At 39.0% G+C, this 20698-nt stretch overlaps 1 protein-coding gene across 1 annotated transcript; it reads left to right on the top strand.

Moving 5' to 3' along the window:
- The first annotated feature begins 1399 nt into the window (after positions 1-1399).
- On the top strand, positions 1400-18738 carry lats2 (large tumor suppressor kinase 2). Its single transcript, XM_066686190.1, is given in 10 exon segments — positions 1400-1429; positions 5163-5289; positions 5558-6303; positions 11717-11831; positions 11834-11848; positions 12036-13576; positions 13713-14295; positions 14447-14629; positions 14739-14845; positions 15354-18738. Coding segments are annotated over 8 exon segments (3435 nt in total). The 5' UTR covers positions 1400-1429; positions 5163-5289; positions 5558-5952; the 3' UTR covers positions 15894-18738.
- The last annotated feature ends 1960 nt before the right edge of the window (positions 18739-20698 follow it).

Raw genomic sequence — 20698 nt, 5'->3', positions numbered from 1 at the left:
AATCATTTAATTACATCTGTTAATTGTTATTATATTCTGGAAATAAATGCATGTAGTGTGAAATGTATGCTTATTACTGCATTGGGGTGAGAATCTCAAAGTTCCATTGTTTTGTTGAACTATATCTTCTCAGGCAGCTGGAGCTCTCTTGTTAATTTATTTTAATAATTTCTCTGTGTCTACAACTAAGATTCTAACTTTACATCTGAAATTATGTAGAACCATAGGAAAGCCACTTTTGTGACTGTATCTGGAAAAATAAAACAACATAATTTGTGTTCTTTAAATATGACTAAAGTAACAATTACCTTGTAGACTTTAAATAGCCATGGCTCTGTACATTTTATTGTTTTTCTGTCTCCAAAAGATTTCATTAAACAAATCAACAGATCCTTCCTGAGTTGAAGTGGGTGTGTTAGCGTCGGGAAACCACACAGGGCAGGGGCTAACGTTACTCCAAGAATGGAACTGGGAATATGTGTAGTATGGTAAATGGTAACACCCAATATGAATGACCTAGTCAGGCTAAGGAGGAACATGAGTACATTTTGCTGTCTTTGTTGGTTTTATTCTGACTAAATTGCAGTGCTGCTAAATAGTGCTGACAATGAATATTGTTGAAATGTGGTAAATAGAGGCTGAGTAGAGATTTAGTACTCATTATGGCTGAACTCTGTTGAGTAATGGTTATGTAGAAGTATATTAGTGTTGAGAATGGTTAACAGTGCAGAGTAGTGGTTAAGTAGAGGTTTTATTGTGTTGAGTATGGTTAACAGTTTTGAGTAGAGGTTTAATATAGTACTGAGTATAAGGAGTGTTGAGTGGTTGAGTAGAGGTTTAGTATTGAGGCTGAACAATGTTGAGTATGGCTGAACAGTGTTGAGTAACGGTTGAGTAGAGGTTTAATAGGGTTGACTATGGCTTAACAGTGTTCAGTTGTGATTGAGTAGAGTTTTAATAATGTTGTAAATGAAGGAAGCCCCGCCCAGGCTGTGTGCAGTGCTGACGTGCGTCGGCTGGTCACGTGACTCTTGTGGAATGTTAACAATGCAGTAAGTGTCCAACTTTGTACTGCATTTCTAAATCTGCCGAGAGGACCAAGAAAATGGAGGACGACCTCAGTATATTTAAAATGAGCTTTTCATGAGACGAGTCAGCTGTGTCTTAACTAATGTTAAGAAGTCCATAACTTCTACTTTTTTTCCCCGTGGACAAGGATTTACTTTTCTATCGCATGGTAAGTACTTCATAAGCTTGGTGACTTTGAGCTGGGGAAAAGAAAAGCCAAAGGAGACGATATAGTTGGTGTGTATTTTTGTCGTCGTCTCCGTCGTGTCTTGTGTAGGACTGGCGTTTACACATTGCTCTGTGTTTGTGAGCTGTAGTTTCTCCCTGCGCTGGAATGCGGAGCTGCTTCAGCGGATCTGAGGTCTCCACTCTTCTCTTTTACTCCCCTCTCCCCGTCCTATCTGCGCTTTTCCTGTCTCCATTCTCACACATAAAGGTAGTTTAGGCTGAAGGTTAAGATCTTTAACCCCCACTCCCCGACTCTTAAACCATTAAAGTATGGTTAATGTTGGGGGATCATTAAAGAGCAGCGCTGGCTGTAGTTGTGATGTAATAAAAACATCTCTCTCGTTTGAGGTTTTTGACTTAGGAATTCCTGTCTGTGCCCATTAAGAATACTGAATTTTTTAACGCACTCATTTAAGTTTGGTTTAGATAGACTAATGTATATACGAATGTATATGTAATCAGTTTAGATATACTAATGTAATTTCCTGCAAACTAATGTCTTGTATCATGTGAAGTAATTGTTTAATTTGCTTTAAATGCTTGTGTTTCCTGAATTAATCAGATTTTTTGGTCCACATTTTCTTGTAAGTGAACTGCGAATTTTAAATTAGGTTAGTTGGGATACTGCAAATAAAAAGAGACTATTGTAAATCTAAGACATGCTACCATGAAATTCTTCTATTTTATATACTTATATTAAAAACAGCAATATAAATTAAAATAGTATAATAATAATAATAATAATAATAATAATAGAAATAGAAATAACACACAGGCTATGGATTAGGTCTTCTACATAAACCCTCATTTTATCTGTAATCTCCTGACAGTTAATATTGCAAAACAGAATTCATGGAGTATGTCATGTCATCTTACAAGATTAACAGAATGACCTAAATAGTATCAAGATAAATATTCTTAGTCTTAGTTTTGTTGGAGAATCTTATATATTATGATTTGTTTCTTCATGAAACTGATGTCAGCTCTGGCATGACAAAATAACTGAAATGTGAAATATAGAGTTAAATATATAAATAAAATGTATGTATTAAATAATGTATTAAATATACATGGCATTAATATTGACTCATTGTTTCTACATTAATTGTCCATATTATTATCATCAATTACCATTCAAGTGCAATTTGTAATTCTACAATTACAGACTGTAGTCCATTTATTGCTTTACGTACTTTGTCAACTTTTCACCCTCTTCTTCAATGGTCAGGTGTCCCATAAGACCACCAGAGGGCAAGTATTGTGTGGGTGGTGGACCCTCCTCAGGACTACAATGACAAGGAATTGGTAGTGGGGTGTTATTGTTTATAAGGGGATCAGACCCATCAGAGCTGCTCAAGTTTTAACCACAATGCTCAATCGCTGTCTAGTCTATTAGACACACCTAACACCCTTGGTTCACCTTGTAGATGTCCACATTCTTGCAATTGACTTATCTCTGAAGTGTATTTCTTGGTTTATTTTGTGATGCGAATTTCTAAATCCTGGTCCTAGTGGGCCACTGGCCTGCATATTTTTAGAGATTCCTCTGGACACAAAACACCTAATAGAGCCTAACAAATGAGCTAATTAACATCCGCTTCTAAAGTTGAAGTGGTTGTGATGGAGTGAGTTGAAAACTACAATGTGCAGGGCAGAGGCACACCTGGACTGTGAAAACCATACTCCTTTGTCAGTGGACAAGGCTTTTGGTTGTATATATTTGTTTAATGGACTATACTCAGTCCAGCAATGAAATTAAGGGGTTTAAAAGTCCAGCAGCACTGCTGTGTCTGATCCACTTATACCAGTGCTACAGAGGACCACACAGCACCACATCAGGGTCCCTGTAGCACTGCTTAAACCACCATCCGAATAACGCTTGCTCTGTGGTGCAAGTGTCTTGAACACAGAAGAACAGGGTGAATGTGGCTATTCCAATGTGCAGAGCGACAGATGGACTATATGTGGTCTGTATATGGAATCTGGAGCTGATAAATTGCACTATGTTTGAAGAAACTTTTAATGTTATGGTTAATTGGTGTAGGTTCTGTTATCAGATGGCATGACTGATTCTACTTTGTTCAGCTTTGTTTCTTTTAAAATTGACCATACAAGACTAACTCAAATATTTAAATGCTATTTTCTGATAAATTTTTGTTTTCAAATTTCTTGTTGTGATCTGAGGATATTAATATCATTTATCATGATGACAATGAAGTTTCATCTAACTGTAATCCAGCAGAAAATTCTTAGCATACAAGATGTTTTGTGTTCTGGGGAATTACATGAATATGTTAATATATGATAACACTTAAGTACTTAATTGTATATTTTTAAACCTAAAACCTTGAGACATTTAACTGTAACAGATACATGCATACTATGGGAATTTGAGCTCTTGCAAAAATCTTTTTTTTTTTCTGGACAAACTACACTGGTTGTACATGTAATGACTGAGAGAACATTTATTCAAAATTTTAAGTCTGACACATTTAGAAAATAGAAGTCATGCCCATAAGTACTGTCTACTGTCCAGCCTAGATTTACCTACTTTTGGAGGAGCATTGTGCAGGACATTGTGCAGGTTTTTATTGAAGTTGTAAGATGTTAGTTTCACTGTGTTTTAAGGCTGAGTTCACATGGAAACCCTTAGAATACAGGAGTCTAATTTATTATCTGGTCAACTTCAAGTTAGGAGGAGATTCACAGGTGCCATACCTACTTGATATGTGATCAAGATGAACCTTTTGGACAAGCTGCAGTATGGCAGAAATGTTGGTATTTGAAAAATGAAGGAATGAAGGTTTGTACACTTTCTTGTAATTGAGGTATCTCTGAAGTGTATTTATTGGTTTATTTTGGGATGCTGGTCTAGTGATGAAATGGTTTTCATGTTGTTACTTGTGGAATGGAATGCTTTGTGCTCGGACCCTATGCTGGAAGCATCACAAGAATGGGAGCTTAGGATAAAGATCCTGGAGATTGAGCAATGTGCTTGTATCCAGGAGCAAGGCACCACCATCACGCTTGTGTCAAAACCTGTTTGTGCTCACAATATCATTCATTTTTTGTTTTCACATCCCTAGGGTTGTTCACCAAATGTCTGAATCAAGACAATGATGGGACTACGTTTTCTATATTGCATTGTTGTTTACAGTATTTAATCAGTGATTTTTAATCCTGCTGTGCTACAGTAATTTTGATAGCATGCTTTCATGTTGCTTTCATGTTTGTTTACCACTCAATCACAATAATGCAGTGAATAATGTTTTATTATAAAGAAAACCTTTGATCCACAAATTTTGTTTTTGTTTATAAGTAATTAAACAAATTTAAGCTGAATATTACTCCACATACCTGCCAATCAGCCATAACATTATGAACATGACCTTGTTTCTACACTCACTGATCAGCTTCTCAGCTCAGCAGACCACACATGAGAACTCTGTAGTTGTTAAAGTGTGTAGACCACCATGCAGACTGCAGATCACACATTACTCGGCATACTTTGTTTTCCCCTTTCACCTTGTTCTTCTATGGTCTGGACTCTGAAAGGACCACTACAGAGCATGTAGGATTTGGATGGTGGATATTTCTTAGCACTACAGTGTGGTTTTGCATTTGTATGTGTGGATTAGACAAATCTGTGCTCCAGTGGAGTCAGTGGAATTGATAGCATGGACAGCAGTAAGTGTAGACACTAGAAGGTGGTCATAATGTTATGGCTGATTGGTATTTTATATTTTGTTATATATATATATATGTAAAGGTAATATATTAATTAATCATATATATAATGTAGGTGATTTTCATTGTTTAAACTAAGAATAATGACAATAGTTTATCTCTTTCTATCTCTATCTCAGCTTGAAGCTCTGCTTGCGTCAGAATGACATGTGCCTCTTCCCCTTATCCTCCTGTCCTCCACCTTGGGAGAGTAGCAGAGCAGTGTTGGAATGCACATAATGCCCTTTGAAGTAAACCAGTGCTAAGGTGCCAGTTTCTCACTTTGGGTGTTTTACACACTGAACGTATCCACAAGAAAAAAGAAAATCACATATACTTAAATTTGTCTTTTAACTAGTCACTTTCTTCAGTATTTATGATGATGTATTTTGTGGAGATATGTTGATATTATTGCTCAGTGAGCTCAACTGAATGTGATGCATAAAATGGTAATTGCCTGGGAATGCAGGAGTTTGACATGTACTGTACAACACATGGTGAGATTTTACTCATTTCTACTTCTCTGTTCCCCCAGGCAACAATGCAGATAAGATCAGAATGGAACCAGCCCACGTGTATGTTGTGGAGGAAGGGGAGTATGACCCCAAAAAAATTGGCAATTTGATCCTATTGGAGTCATAGCAGGAGAATAAAGAAGCAAACATTTCCTAAAAGAATCCCAATCTTCCACCAGATCTGGCCCACTGCAGAGCCTTATCTATTTAGTTCAGACCTATTCATTGCTGAGCCTTGCATGTGTTGTGTTTTTGTGATTGTATAGGGGTATAAAACATTTGTTTTATTTATTGTTGAGCTCTTGTCATACACTTGGGATGTGTTAAGTGAGTTAGTTCTGAGTAAATTTCCTTAATGCAGTATTGGTAATTGATTTTGAGTCAGTGTTAGCTACCCAGTTGACCAGGTTCATCCATGAGGCCCAAAACCTTTCCTGCTGCCCCATACATGGGCAACACGCGTCAGCGCCTGCAGGAAATCAAAGAGGGACTGAAGCAGCCAGCTAAACTGGTGAGCCAGGCATTGCATGGCAGTAGCTCTAGAGGAGAAGGGGGCAGAGGTGGAGAATGTAAGGGTAAAGACCAGGCAGGCAGACAGCAGCAGCTCCGGCAGCCACAGAAGTTCAACAACTACCAGAATGCTCTGCGAGAAATTCGCAAGTCTTTGATGCCTTTTGAGTCAAGTTCAGCATCCAGCTCAGCGCACTCCAACGGAGAGGTTAACAGGCAGATGCTGCAAGAGCTAGTCAAAGCTGGATGCGATCAGGTAAGATGTACATATGCACTTATGTCTTTATTTATCATGAAAGTACATAGTGAACCAGAATAAAACAAAAAGAAATTTCTAAATAAAAAGAAGAAAATTAAATTAAACATGAATATTGTAGCGGCATGGTGGTGCAGCAGGTAGTGTCGCAGTCACACAGCTCCAGGGACCTGGAGGTTGTGGGTTCGAGTCCCGCTCCGGGTGACTGTCTGTGAGGAGTTGGTGTGTTCTCCCCGTGTCCGCGTGGGTTTCCTCTGGGTGCTCTGGTTTCCTCCCACAGTCCAAAAACACACGTTGATAGGTGGATTGGCGACTCAAAAAAAAAATTGTCCGTAGGTGTGTGTGTGTTGCCCTGTGAAGGACTGGCACCCCCTCCAGGGTGTATTCTCGCCTTGTGCCCAATGATTCCAGGTAGGCTCTGGACCCACCGCGACCCTGAACTGGATAAGCGGTTACAGATAATGAATGAAAAATGAATCAATGAATGAATATTGTAGTACGGGGTGGCATAGTGGTGCAGCAGGTAGTGTCGCAGTCACACAGCTTCAGGGATCTGGTTTAGTGTCTTCTCCCCATGTCCATGTGGGTTTCCTCCGGGTGCTCCAGTTTCCTCCCATGGAGGAAGATCTTCTTAAAGTAAAAACTCCTTAATGTTCAGCTAAGCGTGATGGCAAGTATTTTCTTTTTGAGGAATGTGTGTACACTAGTGACATTCCAGAAAGATAAGCTACTTATGTTATGGATGCTTTCTTTCAGCATTTAGACTCTTTGTCTGCCCATAATTAATATAAAATACAACTTAAATCTATGTCTGTAAAATCATACATGTGTAGAAAGCTGTGCTATTCTTTTTGTTTTTAATTTGTAAGATGAAATTGACTTTCAGTGCAATGAATCTGCTCTTTGCCAAGTTTGAAATGGTTATATAATAAATACAAAAATTTTGGAATGGCGGTGAGATTTAATTATAAATCTCACATTTCTTTTCTTTTGGTGTCTTATGGAACATCTCCACCCCAGGGAAAAGACAAGGGATAAGGAATGTTTCAGACAGGAAGTGAAGCCAGTCACCTTTCCCCCCAAATAACAAAAACATTCAGATATATTTTGAGTTTTAGATGTAGTGATATATTTGTATTGTTTAGTAAACATATAGATTTGACTGGAGGGCCTGTGTTCTGCCCTGAATTTGTTTTTTAGCAGTTTATGTTTTGCCTTATGCTGTATATTAGACTTTCTGAAGCAGGCCCATGAGCAGCTTGGTATGACATTGCTCAGCATTGAGGCTATGCATCCAAAGTGGGACTACAGGCCTGAGAGCAGCCCTGTGATTGTGAGGCATGTGAGGAATGCTATGCTCAAGCCCATGCACAACACCACTGAGAAATCCACCACTGCACAGTGGAATTATGAGGCCTAGCCTGAGGGAGCCGAACTGCCTGTGTGTCAGGCTTTTTGACATGGCTAAATGGAGACTGCAATGGGTCTTTTTTTCATTTTCCCACTGGTGAAACAAATTATCATTAGTGTTATAGTCTGAAGTGAACCTCTTTGTGACTGATTTTTTTTTTAATGTTGTGTGGTGATGCCAGAATGGTGCCATCAGGGGTTCTGAGTTGGCAACAGTTCAGTGTTTTGGATTAGTACAATTTTAAAAAATAATAATTGAATGTAACATTGGTAAAAGCTTCTGTGGCATATTTTAAGCATTAAAACACATTTTCTAAAATCACACTGAAATAATGGGCATTAAAAAATTGTATGTTGATTAATATGTTAAATACATGTTTCCTATTTTTATCTTGAATTTTGGGTTGTTTAATTAAATCAGTGGTTTTCAATACGGGTCCTGGCGTGTCAGTGCCCTTCATGTTGTAGTTTCCTCCTCACTCTATCATATTTAGATTCACTTCAGCTACATGAGTCGTTTATTAGCTCATTATTGCTTAAGGTGTGTTGAGGGCTCAGAAAACTCTACAAATGTGCAAGGCAGTGGCCTACCAGGGAAACCACTGAAATTAATGAGGAGTGGTCTCTAGCATTTTGCATTGGCAGGTTACATACTCTAGTCTTATAGGCTATTTAATTACAAATGAATAGATTTTGTAGAGAAGGCTTGAACTACTTGTTGTTTCTTGAAGTTTAAAATTGATGTAGCGAGATCCCTTTTTGCTGAGGATTTAAAAATCTGATATTTAGATACTGTTGTTTGTTTAGTGATCATTCAGAAATGTCTTGGTGTTATTCTTCCTGGAAGATGACTGACTTAAGTGTCCTCCCAGTGTGTGGGTAAGGATGAATTGGGACAGTTTGGACACACACAGGAAGTATCTTCATTCAATTGCAGCTGTCTGGAACAGTTTCCCCAGTGGGTGTGACACACAGTCGCCTAGGACAACATTCACTTTTTGTCCCTGTGTCTGTGTCTGCATTTTTTAATGGTTTTAACCCTTTCAATCTTAGGCTTAATCAGTTCATTTTATATAAGAATCCCAATTGTATTGATTATTTTATGTATTCAAAGATTTAATTTCAAGTGATTTGGGATCACTTCTATTGGTCCCTTCACATGATGTGAAGGATAGCTGCTGTTCTCAAATGATATAATAAACTAAACTAAAGGGATACATGTTTTTAATTGGACATCAAAGTACAGTGGTTATGTTATGAGTGGATGGAATTGAGGTCCACATACAGACACAGGCGTTAAAGGGGTTAATCAATGATTGATGGCATTTTAGTGTACTACTTACATGTCTGTCTTATCAGTTAATATAGAACATGCATATAAAATGTTTAATTATTAATGGCCATTATGTGACATGTGTGTGACTTTGTATATTTAGTCTTTAGTTTTAGTTTTTTCCCTGTTTATGACCCAGTTTTATTTGTTTTCTCCTGCACATTTTCAGAAAGTAATGACCGGCTCATAAAGTATTGCCCCGGGTCCTTTCCTGGGCTTGTTTGGCCCGAGTCTGATCTTTATCATGGCTCCTTGCTCCATGAGTTACACAGCGATGTGGTGGCGGGTTACATAATCACCTTTAAGGAGGAAATGTTTTGCTGGGTGAGGAGGAGGGGGTCAAGGGAGGAGATGAAGAGCACTTCAAATCCCATCTTACTCCCTCCTGACACTCAGCCTAATGCAGATGGATTATGACATGTTTGCTCTGTTTGTTTGTTTATTTAGCATGAAGTGTAGCATGAAATGACAAATTTACCCTTTCTCATTTAGCCAGTTAACTTAAGCCCAGAGTTCAGGGCTGTCAAATAGGAATCTCCCTGAGCTTAAGCTTGGGCTTAAGTTGCCCTTTTTTCACTTCTTATTGTGTTCATTTTTCTGTGCATCTATCTGCACACATCTCTGAAGATCCTCCATATGGCTTTCATTTCCACATTCTATGGAGGAATGTGATTCAGAATCAGGTCAAAGTGAAAACAAACTGACTCAAAGCAGAGTAAATCCAGCAATAGTTATGTCACGCAAGTCAAGGTGAAAATTTGTTCTATTAAATACCCTTTTATTTGCTTACCCTGGGGGTGGGGGTGTGTGTGTGTGTGTGTGAGAGAGAGAGAGAGAGAGAGAGAGAGAGAGAGAGAGAGAAGACCATCATTGCATTACAAGACAGATTTGACCTGAATTGAAGTTAATGTAGAATATTAATGAAAAGTTTTAATAGGTAGAAAAGTGAAGATAAATGGGGGGGTTGGAGTCACAACGGTTGATTTAATTAGTTATTTTCTTTTTACATCAGGAACAAATAACTTATATTTAACATTATTTAGTTGTCTGCACCCAACTGCTATTTTAAGTCTTCTAAATTTGAAATGTGTCTAAAATTGTGTTCAAGATTCCATGGTTTGGGAGACTCATAATTCAACCTCTGTGATTGATCTTGGGAATTTGGGAAAATATTTTAAGAGATGTCATAAAAAAATAAAGAGTGAAAGAAGTGCCGTATTTTTTAAATAGATTTTTGTTGTAGAACATTTTGTGATTTTTTTAAAAAAAATATATATTTAGTACATTTTCATTGGTCTCAGACTTTTGCACAGTGCTGTATTCACACAGAATTTTACATAAGTGGAATTTGTTTCTTCTTGGTTTGTGGAATGTCCTGAACATCTGTCGCTATGACAGCGAAGGTCAGGGCTGTTACTCTGTCGGTCAAACCAAATCCAACCCCTCTTTAAGTTTTAGCGTGTGTTTTTGAACAGTGCTTTTAAATCTCTGGGGGAACAGCAGGCACGACTCATTCTGAGTGGGCAACACTGGAATTTATAACATAAATTTATAACATAACCTGAAGCTTTTAAAACAATAGAGACGGATTTTCTTGTTTATTTCCACTGAATGTCAGAGCTGTGACAATAGCTTTATGTGTGCCTGGATCACTAGTGTGAATCACACAACTTGCACATTTACGCACAAACCAGAGGTGCTCTTGATCAGAATTTTTGTGGCAGTGACATATTTCAGTTCAAAAGTGTCTAATATCCCTTCAGTTGCTCTTGTAGTGACATTATTTAATTTCTTCCTCCCATTCTTCTTTTGCAGCAGCCCTGAATTTATGGAATATTTTATAGTTGTCTTGAAAGATTCCTCTTGTGAAATAAAGATCTTAAAATCAAGCACAAAGAACCCAACAACCCCCCATCACACACACACACACACTTTTCTGTGACATTCCATGTGCAAAATCATTTCAGGCCACAAGAGGCAGGGTGAGGATGGTAGAGTGAGGTTTAGACAGAATGTCTTCTGAATGAGATCATATGCCATTTGGGGTTTCCTCATATAGGTGTGGGTTGCAGAGTTGTTTTTTATTTAGAGTACTTAAGTTACAGTATTTAACAGGTATAATTTACTCTGCAGCTGGGTGTCTTAAATCTAGTTTTTAAATTGCTTGTTTCGTGATGCACTTCTGTTAGCAAATAAATGTGCTGAAGGTTAAATGGTGTGTCTATATACATCACTATTGTGACTGTTATAATGCATGTTGGATTTAAATCACAATATAATCTATGAGGAGCTCGCTTTTGTTTGTGTGCTGGCACAGGAAGGAGCTGGTCCATGACCTACAGAGGAAGCAGGTGCATGGAATGTTATAGTGTGTGTGTGTGTGTATGTGTGGGTGGGGTTATGTCAGTGGATGGATGGGTGGATATGTGGGGTGTGGCGTGTGTGTATGTGGGTGGGGTTATGTCGGTGAATGGATGGGTTGATATTTGGGGTGTTGTGAGTGCGTGTGTGTGTGTGTGAGATGTCGGTGGATGTGGTGTGGATGCGTAAAGGTGTGTGTGTGCATGTGTGCAGTATAAATAAACACAGAATAAATGCTTAAGAAAAGTAATATAACAGAATATATCATATGTCTAATTATAACAGAAATATATGTTTTATGCAAAACAGGAAATGGCCATACGTGCATTGAAACAAACTGGCAGTCGCAATATAGAGGCAGCACTGGAGTATATCAGTAAGATGGGCTACCTGGACCCACGTAATGAGCAGATTGTACGTGTCATTAACAAACTTCTCCAGGTAATTGAAGTATATCCTATATTTATTATAAATATATATTTATAAATTATGGGGAAAAAAAAAAAAATATATATATATATATATATATATATATATATATATATATATATATATATATATATATATAATAATTCATAATTTTTTGATATAATACATAGTGTGGATTGGATCCTTTCTACCTTTATAGGTAAGGGTGGCATGCCAAGTTCAATGGACCACAGACCAGCAATGGAGGCCACCAGTGAAGGTGCAGTGCCTCCTTACCACCAGATGGGAACACCACTGTATGAGGGTGCTGGATATGGGGTAGAGGGAGAGATGGCCCGTCCTTACATTGGTGGTCCGACAGTAATGAACTACATGATGCCGCCAGCTAGCTCAGCACCAGGTCCTGCAATGGGAAACCCAATGGGTCGCCCCCCCAGTATGGGTGCCTATTCTTCAGGCATGGCTCCTCAAAATGCCCAAGGAACACCCATGTACCCCTCTGGCCCTGGTCAGCAGAAAGGTTATGCAGGGGGCATGGATCAGGCCATGATCGGCTACAGTGTGCCGGGTCCACCCATGCAGCTTCAGACCCAGTCACCAGGGGGCCCTGCCACCCATTTTGACTACAGACCACATATAATGGAGTCAAGCAGCTATAGTGTCAAGCGGAGTGCTTCTTTCCAGAACAAGATGCCTCCTCTGACACCAGACAACTACGTCAATATGCAAGGCAAAGGGGCAATGGGCCAAAATGGTGGTGGTTACCCTCCGAACCTTTACTTAGCTCCTCACTCACATCCCCGTCAGGCTAGTCCGACATCACACCAGGTTCACATGATGTCACGCTCCCCTGGAGGAGCTGCTGCAGCAGCCATAGGTGCAGAGTTCTCAGATATCCCCCAAAGTCTTCTTACACCTTCCAGGGCTAGCTTGAACCTTGACCTGTATGATCACCACTGGGCAGGAGCACAGGGTCCAGAGGCAGCTCTTCCAGCCAGGCAGACACAGGGGCCCTTCAGGGGGGAGGTGCGTGTCCCCAGCAGGACCAACTCTTTCAATAACCACCAAAAGGTCAATGTAAGGCAAGCAATGCCCCCTGCAACAAATGTAACTAATAAACAGGAGTCTGCCATGGGCCCACCAAATACCATCACTGCAGTGACATCTCCGCCAATCCAGCAGCCTGTTAAGAGCATGAGAGTTTTGAGGCCAGAGCCCAAGACAGCAGTGGGACCTTGTCACCCAGGCTGGCTAACCGCACAAGCCCAGGATGCTACAGAGACTCATGGCTACTTACCCGATGAAAGCTTTACTTTGGAAACCACCCAAGAGCCCCGGTGTCCACCACCACCTTACCCCAAAACGCTGCTCATGTCTGGAGCCACAGTAGGGCCAGAAACAGCACCTTTGGAAGGTGGAGCCATAGCTGGATCTTCAGACCACAGTGGTCAAGTCAGGCCTTTGCCAAATGCTGCAGCAGGAAAGCAAGAAGAGTCTGTCACCAAAGAAAAATCTAAGCCAGGAAAAGGAGAGAAGGCTATGAAAGATAAGAAACAAATTCAGACCTCACCTGTACCGGTGCGAAAAAATGCGCGTGATGAGGAGAAGAGGGAGTCACGTATTAAGAGCTATTCTCCATTTGCCTTCAAGTTTTACATGGAGCAGCATGTGGAAAATATTATGAAGACCTACCAACAGAAGCTCAGTCGCAGACTGCAGCTGGAGCAAGAGATGTCCAAGGTGTGAGATTCTTCTATTTCTTAGACATAAAATAGCAAAGCTACTTTGGAAATTTAATTTTGGGCAAATCATGTAATGAATTAACTCAATATTTTATGTTTTCTCACATTGTTCTTTTTATTGTCTCCTTTCCTAGGCTGGTCTTTCAGAAGCAGAGCAGGAGCAGATGAGAAAAATGCTAAACCAGAAGGAGTCCAACTACAACCGCCTGCGTCGTGCCAAAATGGATAAGTCTATGTTTGTGAAAATTAAAACTCTTGGTATTGGAGCATTTGGTGAGGTGTGTCTGACCCGTAAGGTAGACACAGGAGCTCTGTATGCTATGAAGACTCTCAGAAAAAAAGATGTCCTGAACAGGAACCAGGTGGCCCATGTTAAAGCAGAACGAGATATCTTGGCGGAGGCTGATAATGAGTGGGTTGTTCGTCTATACTACTCATTTCAGGACCGGGACAACTTGTATTTTGTCATGGACTACATTCCTGGGGGAGACATGATGAGTCTACTTATTCGTATGGGAGTTTTTCCCGAGCCACTAGCCAGGTTCTATGTGGCTGAACTCACGCTAGCCATTGAGAGCGTGCATAAGATGGGCTTCATCCATAGAGATATCAAGCCTGACAACATCCTCATTGACCTGGATGGACATATCAAGCTGACTGATTTTGGCTTGTGCACAGGATTCCGATGGACACACAATTCAAAGTATTACCAGAAAGGTGAGATTGACAGCGAATAGATGGTGTTTTTTTGTAATCCAGTCTGCAGTCCTTATAAAGTGGCCAGGCTGATTTGTTTTCTAGTTTACAAAAAAACTAATTGTTCACTGCTTGTCTTATTTTTATTTATTTTCCTTGTCATCATCTACAGGGAACCATATTCGGCAGGATAGTATGGAACCAAGTGACTTCTGGGATGATGTGTCTAACTGTCGCTGTGGTGACAGGTTGATTACACTGGAACAGCGGGCGACACGTCAGCATCAACGCTGTCTTGCACACTCCCTGGTGGGCACTCCGAACTACATTGCCCCTGAAGTCTTACTGCGTAAAGGTAAAAAAAATTGTCTTTTATAAAATTGTAATTTAATATTGTTACTGTTCGTCTTATCCAGTGATTAGTTTGGGAGAAATGTGTGTAACATCATTTTATTTGTATATAGGATACACCCAGCTGTGTGACTGGTGGAGTGTGGGAGTGATTTTGTTTGAGATGCTGGTGGGCCAGCCCCCCTTCCTTGCTCCAACTCCTACAGAGACACAAATCAAGGTCAGCAAAATATCATAATATATATATAAATATAATATATATATATAATATATATAAATATATAATATATAAATATAATATATATATAAAAACATATCTTGTCTTTGATATTGTGCCGCATGACTTAAGGGCCATGACTGTTTAATGTTGAGTAAGTGGTTATCAGTCAGGCTATGCTGATCATCAGACAAAATATGATATGACTTTCCTAAGCTGTGTTGTATGCAGTAAATACGCATGTTTAAACAGTCAATCTGAAGAATACTGCGAGTATTAATGCTTTCAGTAGAAAAATCTGATCTAGATGTGGGGCAGCTGCAGTGCTGCTTTAGGACTTCTTAATTAGAACTTACACAGCAACATCTTTTGATTTCTATCTGTCTGAGTGGATCTCAGTGAAAGTCTGTAAATATGGATGGCAGGCACTTGGTGATTTAGGCTTTGTAGTCTGAATTTTAAGGATTAAATGACATGTAGTTTTAACATGGCATTATCTCATTATTCTTAGGTGATCAACTGGGAGAGCACGCTGCAGGTGCCACCACAAGTGAAACTCAGTCCAGAGGCTGTTGACATTATTGGACGCCTCTGCTGTTCAGCTGAGGAGCGCCTGGGGGGAAATGGTGCTGAGGAGATAAAGGCCCACCCTTTCTTCAACCAGGTGGACTTCTCCAGCAACCTTCGCACTCAGCCTGCTCCATACCGGCCTAAGATTGCTCACCCAATGGATACCTCCAACTTTGACCCCGTGGAGGAGGAGGGAGCTACTGGGGCATGGAGCGATAGTGGAGACAGCACTCGTGCTTGGGATACACTTTGCTCTCCCAACAGCAAGCACCCTGAACATGCTTTCTACGAGTTCACCTTCCGTAGGTTCTTTGATGATAATGGATGCCCCTTCCGCTATCCTAAACCCCTTGAAGAGATACACGCACTACCTGCTAGTAGTGCAGCAAGCAGTGTGGGCCCAGAAGAGGAAGAAGAAGAAGAGGAGGAGGAGGAAGAAGAGGAAGAACAAGGAGAGGGCTGTGAGCCTGTATATGTATAAGATGTGGATGGAGGTTCCACATGCTGCTTTACCATTACCTTTTGTTGACATCATCAAATAACTCACAGGTCATCATATTTTTCCTCAAGCTTGTGCAGTAACAGTACAGCTGGAAAGAAGAAAAGATGATAGCATGGAAAGAGCAAGAAACACCATTTGTAATGCCTGTTATTGCTCTAACACAATATTACAGGATCCTTCAAATGTTCAAGGATATATGCTCCATGACTTAAACTGCAATCTGGGACCAAGAAAGCATGTTGTGTAGTCTAGGGACATGGATTAATGAATCTGATTCTAAAGATAGCAGAGACCTGCTGTCTGTGGATCTCTGTCAAAACACTCCATTCTAATGGTATACTGTGTCCCATTCCTTGAGTCTCCAGTTGTTTTTGTAGGCTGAGACAGCTCCACTGTGTTGCAGGATGTAAATGCTGCCTCTGTGTCTGTTTGCCTGGTGAAGTCAAAACAGCCATTCCTAATTCCAGAAAAGCAGTTGTGATCATGACACTGGAAGCAATACAAGGCTGAACCTGCAGTGGTGGTGCTAGGAAGTGGTGAAAGCCTTAACTTATCCCGCTAAATCTAAAGCCTCTTAGCACATATAGACCACCTGCCTCAGTAGATGTTTGCAATATGCCATGTTTAGCCATGTTAACAATTAGAACAAACGTTTCTTTGGAGCCTGCATAATAACAAGAGGAACAATATGCATTCTTTAAGATATGGCTCAGGTTATTTATCTCACTGTTGTGAAGAAAAATGTGCATAAAGTACACTACATCATGATTCAAAAATTATTTTGTGATACCCCCTAGTGGTGTGAAAGTCGCAATACAACACTTAGATGCTTGATGCTATTAAACGTCCATCAGCAGATAATATCCTAAAGATATCAGTAATATGGGTCATGAAATCTTCTTACAAGAGACACAGGTAAAGTTTTTTGTTTGTTTGTTTGCTTTATGTATGTAATATATTCAAATATGAATGGTTTTATCTGCACCTCACACTTTTCTTGGATATAAACTTATGTCACCTACCTTTTAAGAGTAATAACTGGTTTTCAATTACCTTCATGTATTAGTACTAAGCATCAAAGAATTTGGACCTGTCCATTTGCTTATTATTAGCACCTGGTCTATTCTGCATATCAGCTTGAATGTTTTTCATCATGCTTTGTCTTTCACATGTTTTTGTAAAATAATGTATTAAGTTGAATAAGGAGGTCTTAAGATTCAGGGGATTTATTGTTCACACTCATGTAGTTCCGAGAAAGTGGTTACTCCACCACTGTAACAGGCATACACACACAAACTGCACAGTATTATAAACCAACAGTCTTTGACTGAAGTACGAACATTATTTTATAAGGCAGTAACGAAACATTATTTCGAAAAATGGTGTAATGGAGTGGCAGAAGAAAAAAAATGTATGTGATGGTATGAATAAGTGCAATACAGAAAATACAATATATAGTTTTTCTTATCAGACAAATAGCCTTTTCATCTTTAATACTGAGATACTCTATGTAAAAGTAAATATACAATGGTTTATGTATTTTACGTTTAGTTACCTGACCCAATGCTGCTCGTTGTTGTTAATGTTACAAAGTACAATATCACCATACTATCATTTATGCTTTCATTCTTTTTCTATTTTTGTAAAAAGTGTGGTCTTGGTTGACAGTATAATTGATGTGGGGTGTGATGAACTGTGTGCCTTCTTATGAATGTGTCGGTGTGTCCACCACATGCTGATCAGTATTGAGGATGAGATGGAAATGTGCCCTCTGACTTTGCTCAGGCTGGTCCTGAACACTTGTGAGATGGCATTTAAAAGAGAGTAAGGAAATGAGCACAAAATTAGACTGGAATGAAAATGAGTTATGAGATATTAAAATGTTGAATGAGTTGTAAGAGGATGAGGAGTGGTTGATGATTAGTCAATTTTAAGTATTTGTTTTTGAAGATCATATTAAATTATGTGGCCATTTTTCATTTGTATTAATATTGTAGTTTCATTTGATTTGATCATTTTAATTTTGCTGTGAGCAAATGTAAAAAAATATATATACTGACCTTAGCTTTGACATTAATTGACAATCATTGATATATTTTTCTGTCTCAGTAATTAAAAGCAAGCAGTTATGTCACCTTTATGGAACCATCCTTTACAACAACTGATACATTGACCGGAAAAATGTAAACCTGTAGTCTGTGATGGCCCCTTGATTGTTGTCAAGACACTAGTTAAATAAAAAAATTAAAATAAAGAAATTTCAAGTAAAAATATACCCACAGCTGAGAAAAAATATATATTTAAATTGATATGGAAGGCCTTTCCTTTGTGGGGTTTTTTTTTGTCCCACTGACACTAATTTGTAACTTATTTTTGCTGAGAAGAGCTGGACAGAAGATGTTGTACTTGTCCATATTCATCAGGATGGACCACTCAGTAAAGGATTTAAAGTTTTAGAAGACAGTCCTCATAGAGTCAGTTTAGAGGTTATGTATGAGTGTTTGTGTGATGTTTTGGATGGATTTTCTCTACTTTTGAAAGTGCAAACTGACAATCTTTAATTGACTATTATGTAATCTGATAATAGGACTTATTCTGTTGTGTGCCTTTTTATATTTCAGTGCTTGAGTGGGTTGGGACTTTTTTGACTTTTGTGATTTTCCTTAATGTATTATACAAAATTAATATTGTATCTTGTATCATTTTTCTGAACCTCTGTGTCTACAGTATTACTGGCAGTAAACTTTTGGATTCATATCTTTTTACATATATGTATAAACCAAGAATTTGTTTAAAAATGCTTTCACTGTTCTCATATGTGTAAATGTATATGTCTAAATTAAATTAAAGAATTAATCTCATTGTTTTCATTTTAGCTAAATACACACTAATCCATGGTCTCACCACTGTAACAATTTTCTTTTAAATGATCTGTAATGTTGACATTCTGGTATCAGTTTAAATTGATGTTTAAATCTTCAGAATAACTGCACTTGGTGCTTGCAGCTGATTACTTAACTACCAAGTGTAAAATTCCTTCAATGATTAATGGATTCATAACATTTTTAGTATTAGGAAACATGCTTAATAAAAGTGCACAAATACAAAAAAATGCATGAAAGAACTTAAAATAAAGAAAGTACACTTGCAAGTACACAAGCCACCAACTTGGGAGGGTGAAGGCAACGTGCTTCCACATAGACATGGGAAGAGAGCCACTTCCTCTTTTCAGACACCACTGGGCACTGAGGCACAGCCTTGCTCAGATCTGAGTTGCATGACTGACATAGGTGCTGGTCATAAAACTATACTAATTCATTACACAGAAATTGATATATTTCAAGTGTTTATTTCTTTTAATTTAATGATTATAACCAACAACTAATTAAAACCACAGTACCTCAGAAAATTAGAATGTTATTGGAATAAGACCAATACAACAAAAAAAGGATTTTTAGAAATGCTGGCCAACTGAAAAGTATGAGCATGTACAGCACTTAATACTTAGTTGGGGCTCCTTTTGCCTGTATTACTGAAGCAATGCGGCGTGGCATGGAGTCGATTAGTCTATGGCACTGCTCGGGTGTTATGAGAGCCTTGGTTGCTCTGAAAGTGGCCTTCAGCTCTTCTGCATTGTTGTGTCTTGCATAATGCATCTTCCGCTTCACAATAAGGTCAGTTAAGGTCAGGTGAGTTTGCAGGCCAGTTAAGAACAGGAATACCATGGTCCTTAAACCAGGTACTGGTAGCTTTGGCACTGTGTGCAGGTGCTAAGTCCTGTCGGAAAATGAAATCTGCATCTTCATAAAAGTTGGTCAGCAGCAGGAAGCATGAAATGCTCTAAAATGTCCTGGTAGACGGCTGCGTTGACGTTGGACCTCAGAAAACACAGTGGACCAACACCAGCAGATGACATGGCACCCCAAACCATCACTGACTGTGGAAACTTTACACGGGAACTCAAGAAACATGGACTCTGTGCCTCTTCTTTCTTCCTCCAGATTCTGGGACCTTGATTTCCAAAGGAAATGCAAAAATTACCATCATCAGAGAACATAACTTTGGACCACTCAGCAGAAGTCCAGTCATTTTTGGAAGTGAGACGCTTCTGATGTTGTCTCTTGTTCAAAAGTGGCTTGACACAAGGAATGCGACAGCTGAAACCCATGTCTTGCATACATCTGTGCGTGGTGGTTCTTGCAGCACTGACTCCAGCTGCAGTCCAGTCTTTGTAAATCTCCCCCACGTTTTGGAATAGGTTTTATTTCGCAATCCTCTCTAGGGTGTGGTTATCCCTATTGCTTGTACACTTTTTTCTACCACATCTTTTCCTTCCATTCGCCTCTCTATTAATGTGCTTAGACACAGAGCTCTGTGAACAGCCAGCCCCTTTAGCAATGACCTTTTGTATCTTGTCCTGCTTGTGTAAAGTGTTAATGTCTGTCTTTTGGACAACTGTCAAGTCAGTAGTCTTCCCCATGATTGTGTAGCCTACAAAACTAGATTGAGAGACCATTTAAAGGCCTTTGCTGTTTTGTTTTTTTTTTTTTTAGTTAATTAGCTGATTAGAGTGTGGCACCAGATGTCTTTAATATTGAACCTTTTCAAAATATTCTAATTTTCTAAGATACTGAATTTGGGGTTTTCATTAGTTGTCAGTTATAATCATCAAATTAAAAGAAATAAACACTTGACATATATCAGTCTGTGTGTAATGAATGAGTATAATATAGAAGTTTCACTTTTTGAATGGAATTACTGAAATAAATGATATTCTAATTTTA

The sequence above is a fragment of the Hoplias malabaricus genome, chromosome 12 (assembly GCF_029633855.1).
Source record: "Hoplias malabaricus isolate fHopMal1 chromosome 12, fHopMal1.hap1, whole genome shotgun sequence".
NCBI classification, from domain to species: domain Eukaryota; kingdom Metazoa; phylum Chordata; class Actinopteri; order Characiformes; family Erythrinidae; genus Hoplias; species Hoplias malabaricus.
Note: the sequence above shows the minus strand (reverse complement) of the source record. Positions and strands in the feature narration are given on the sequence as shown.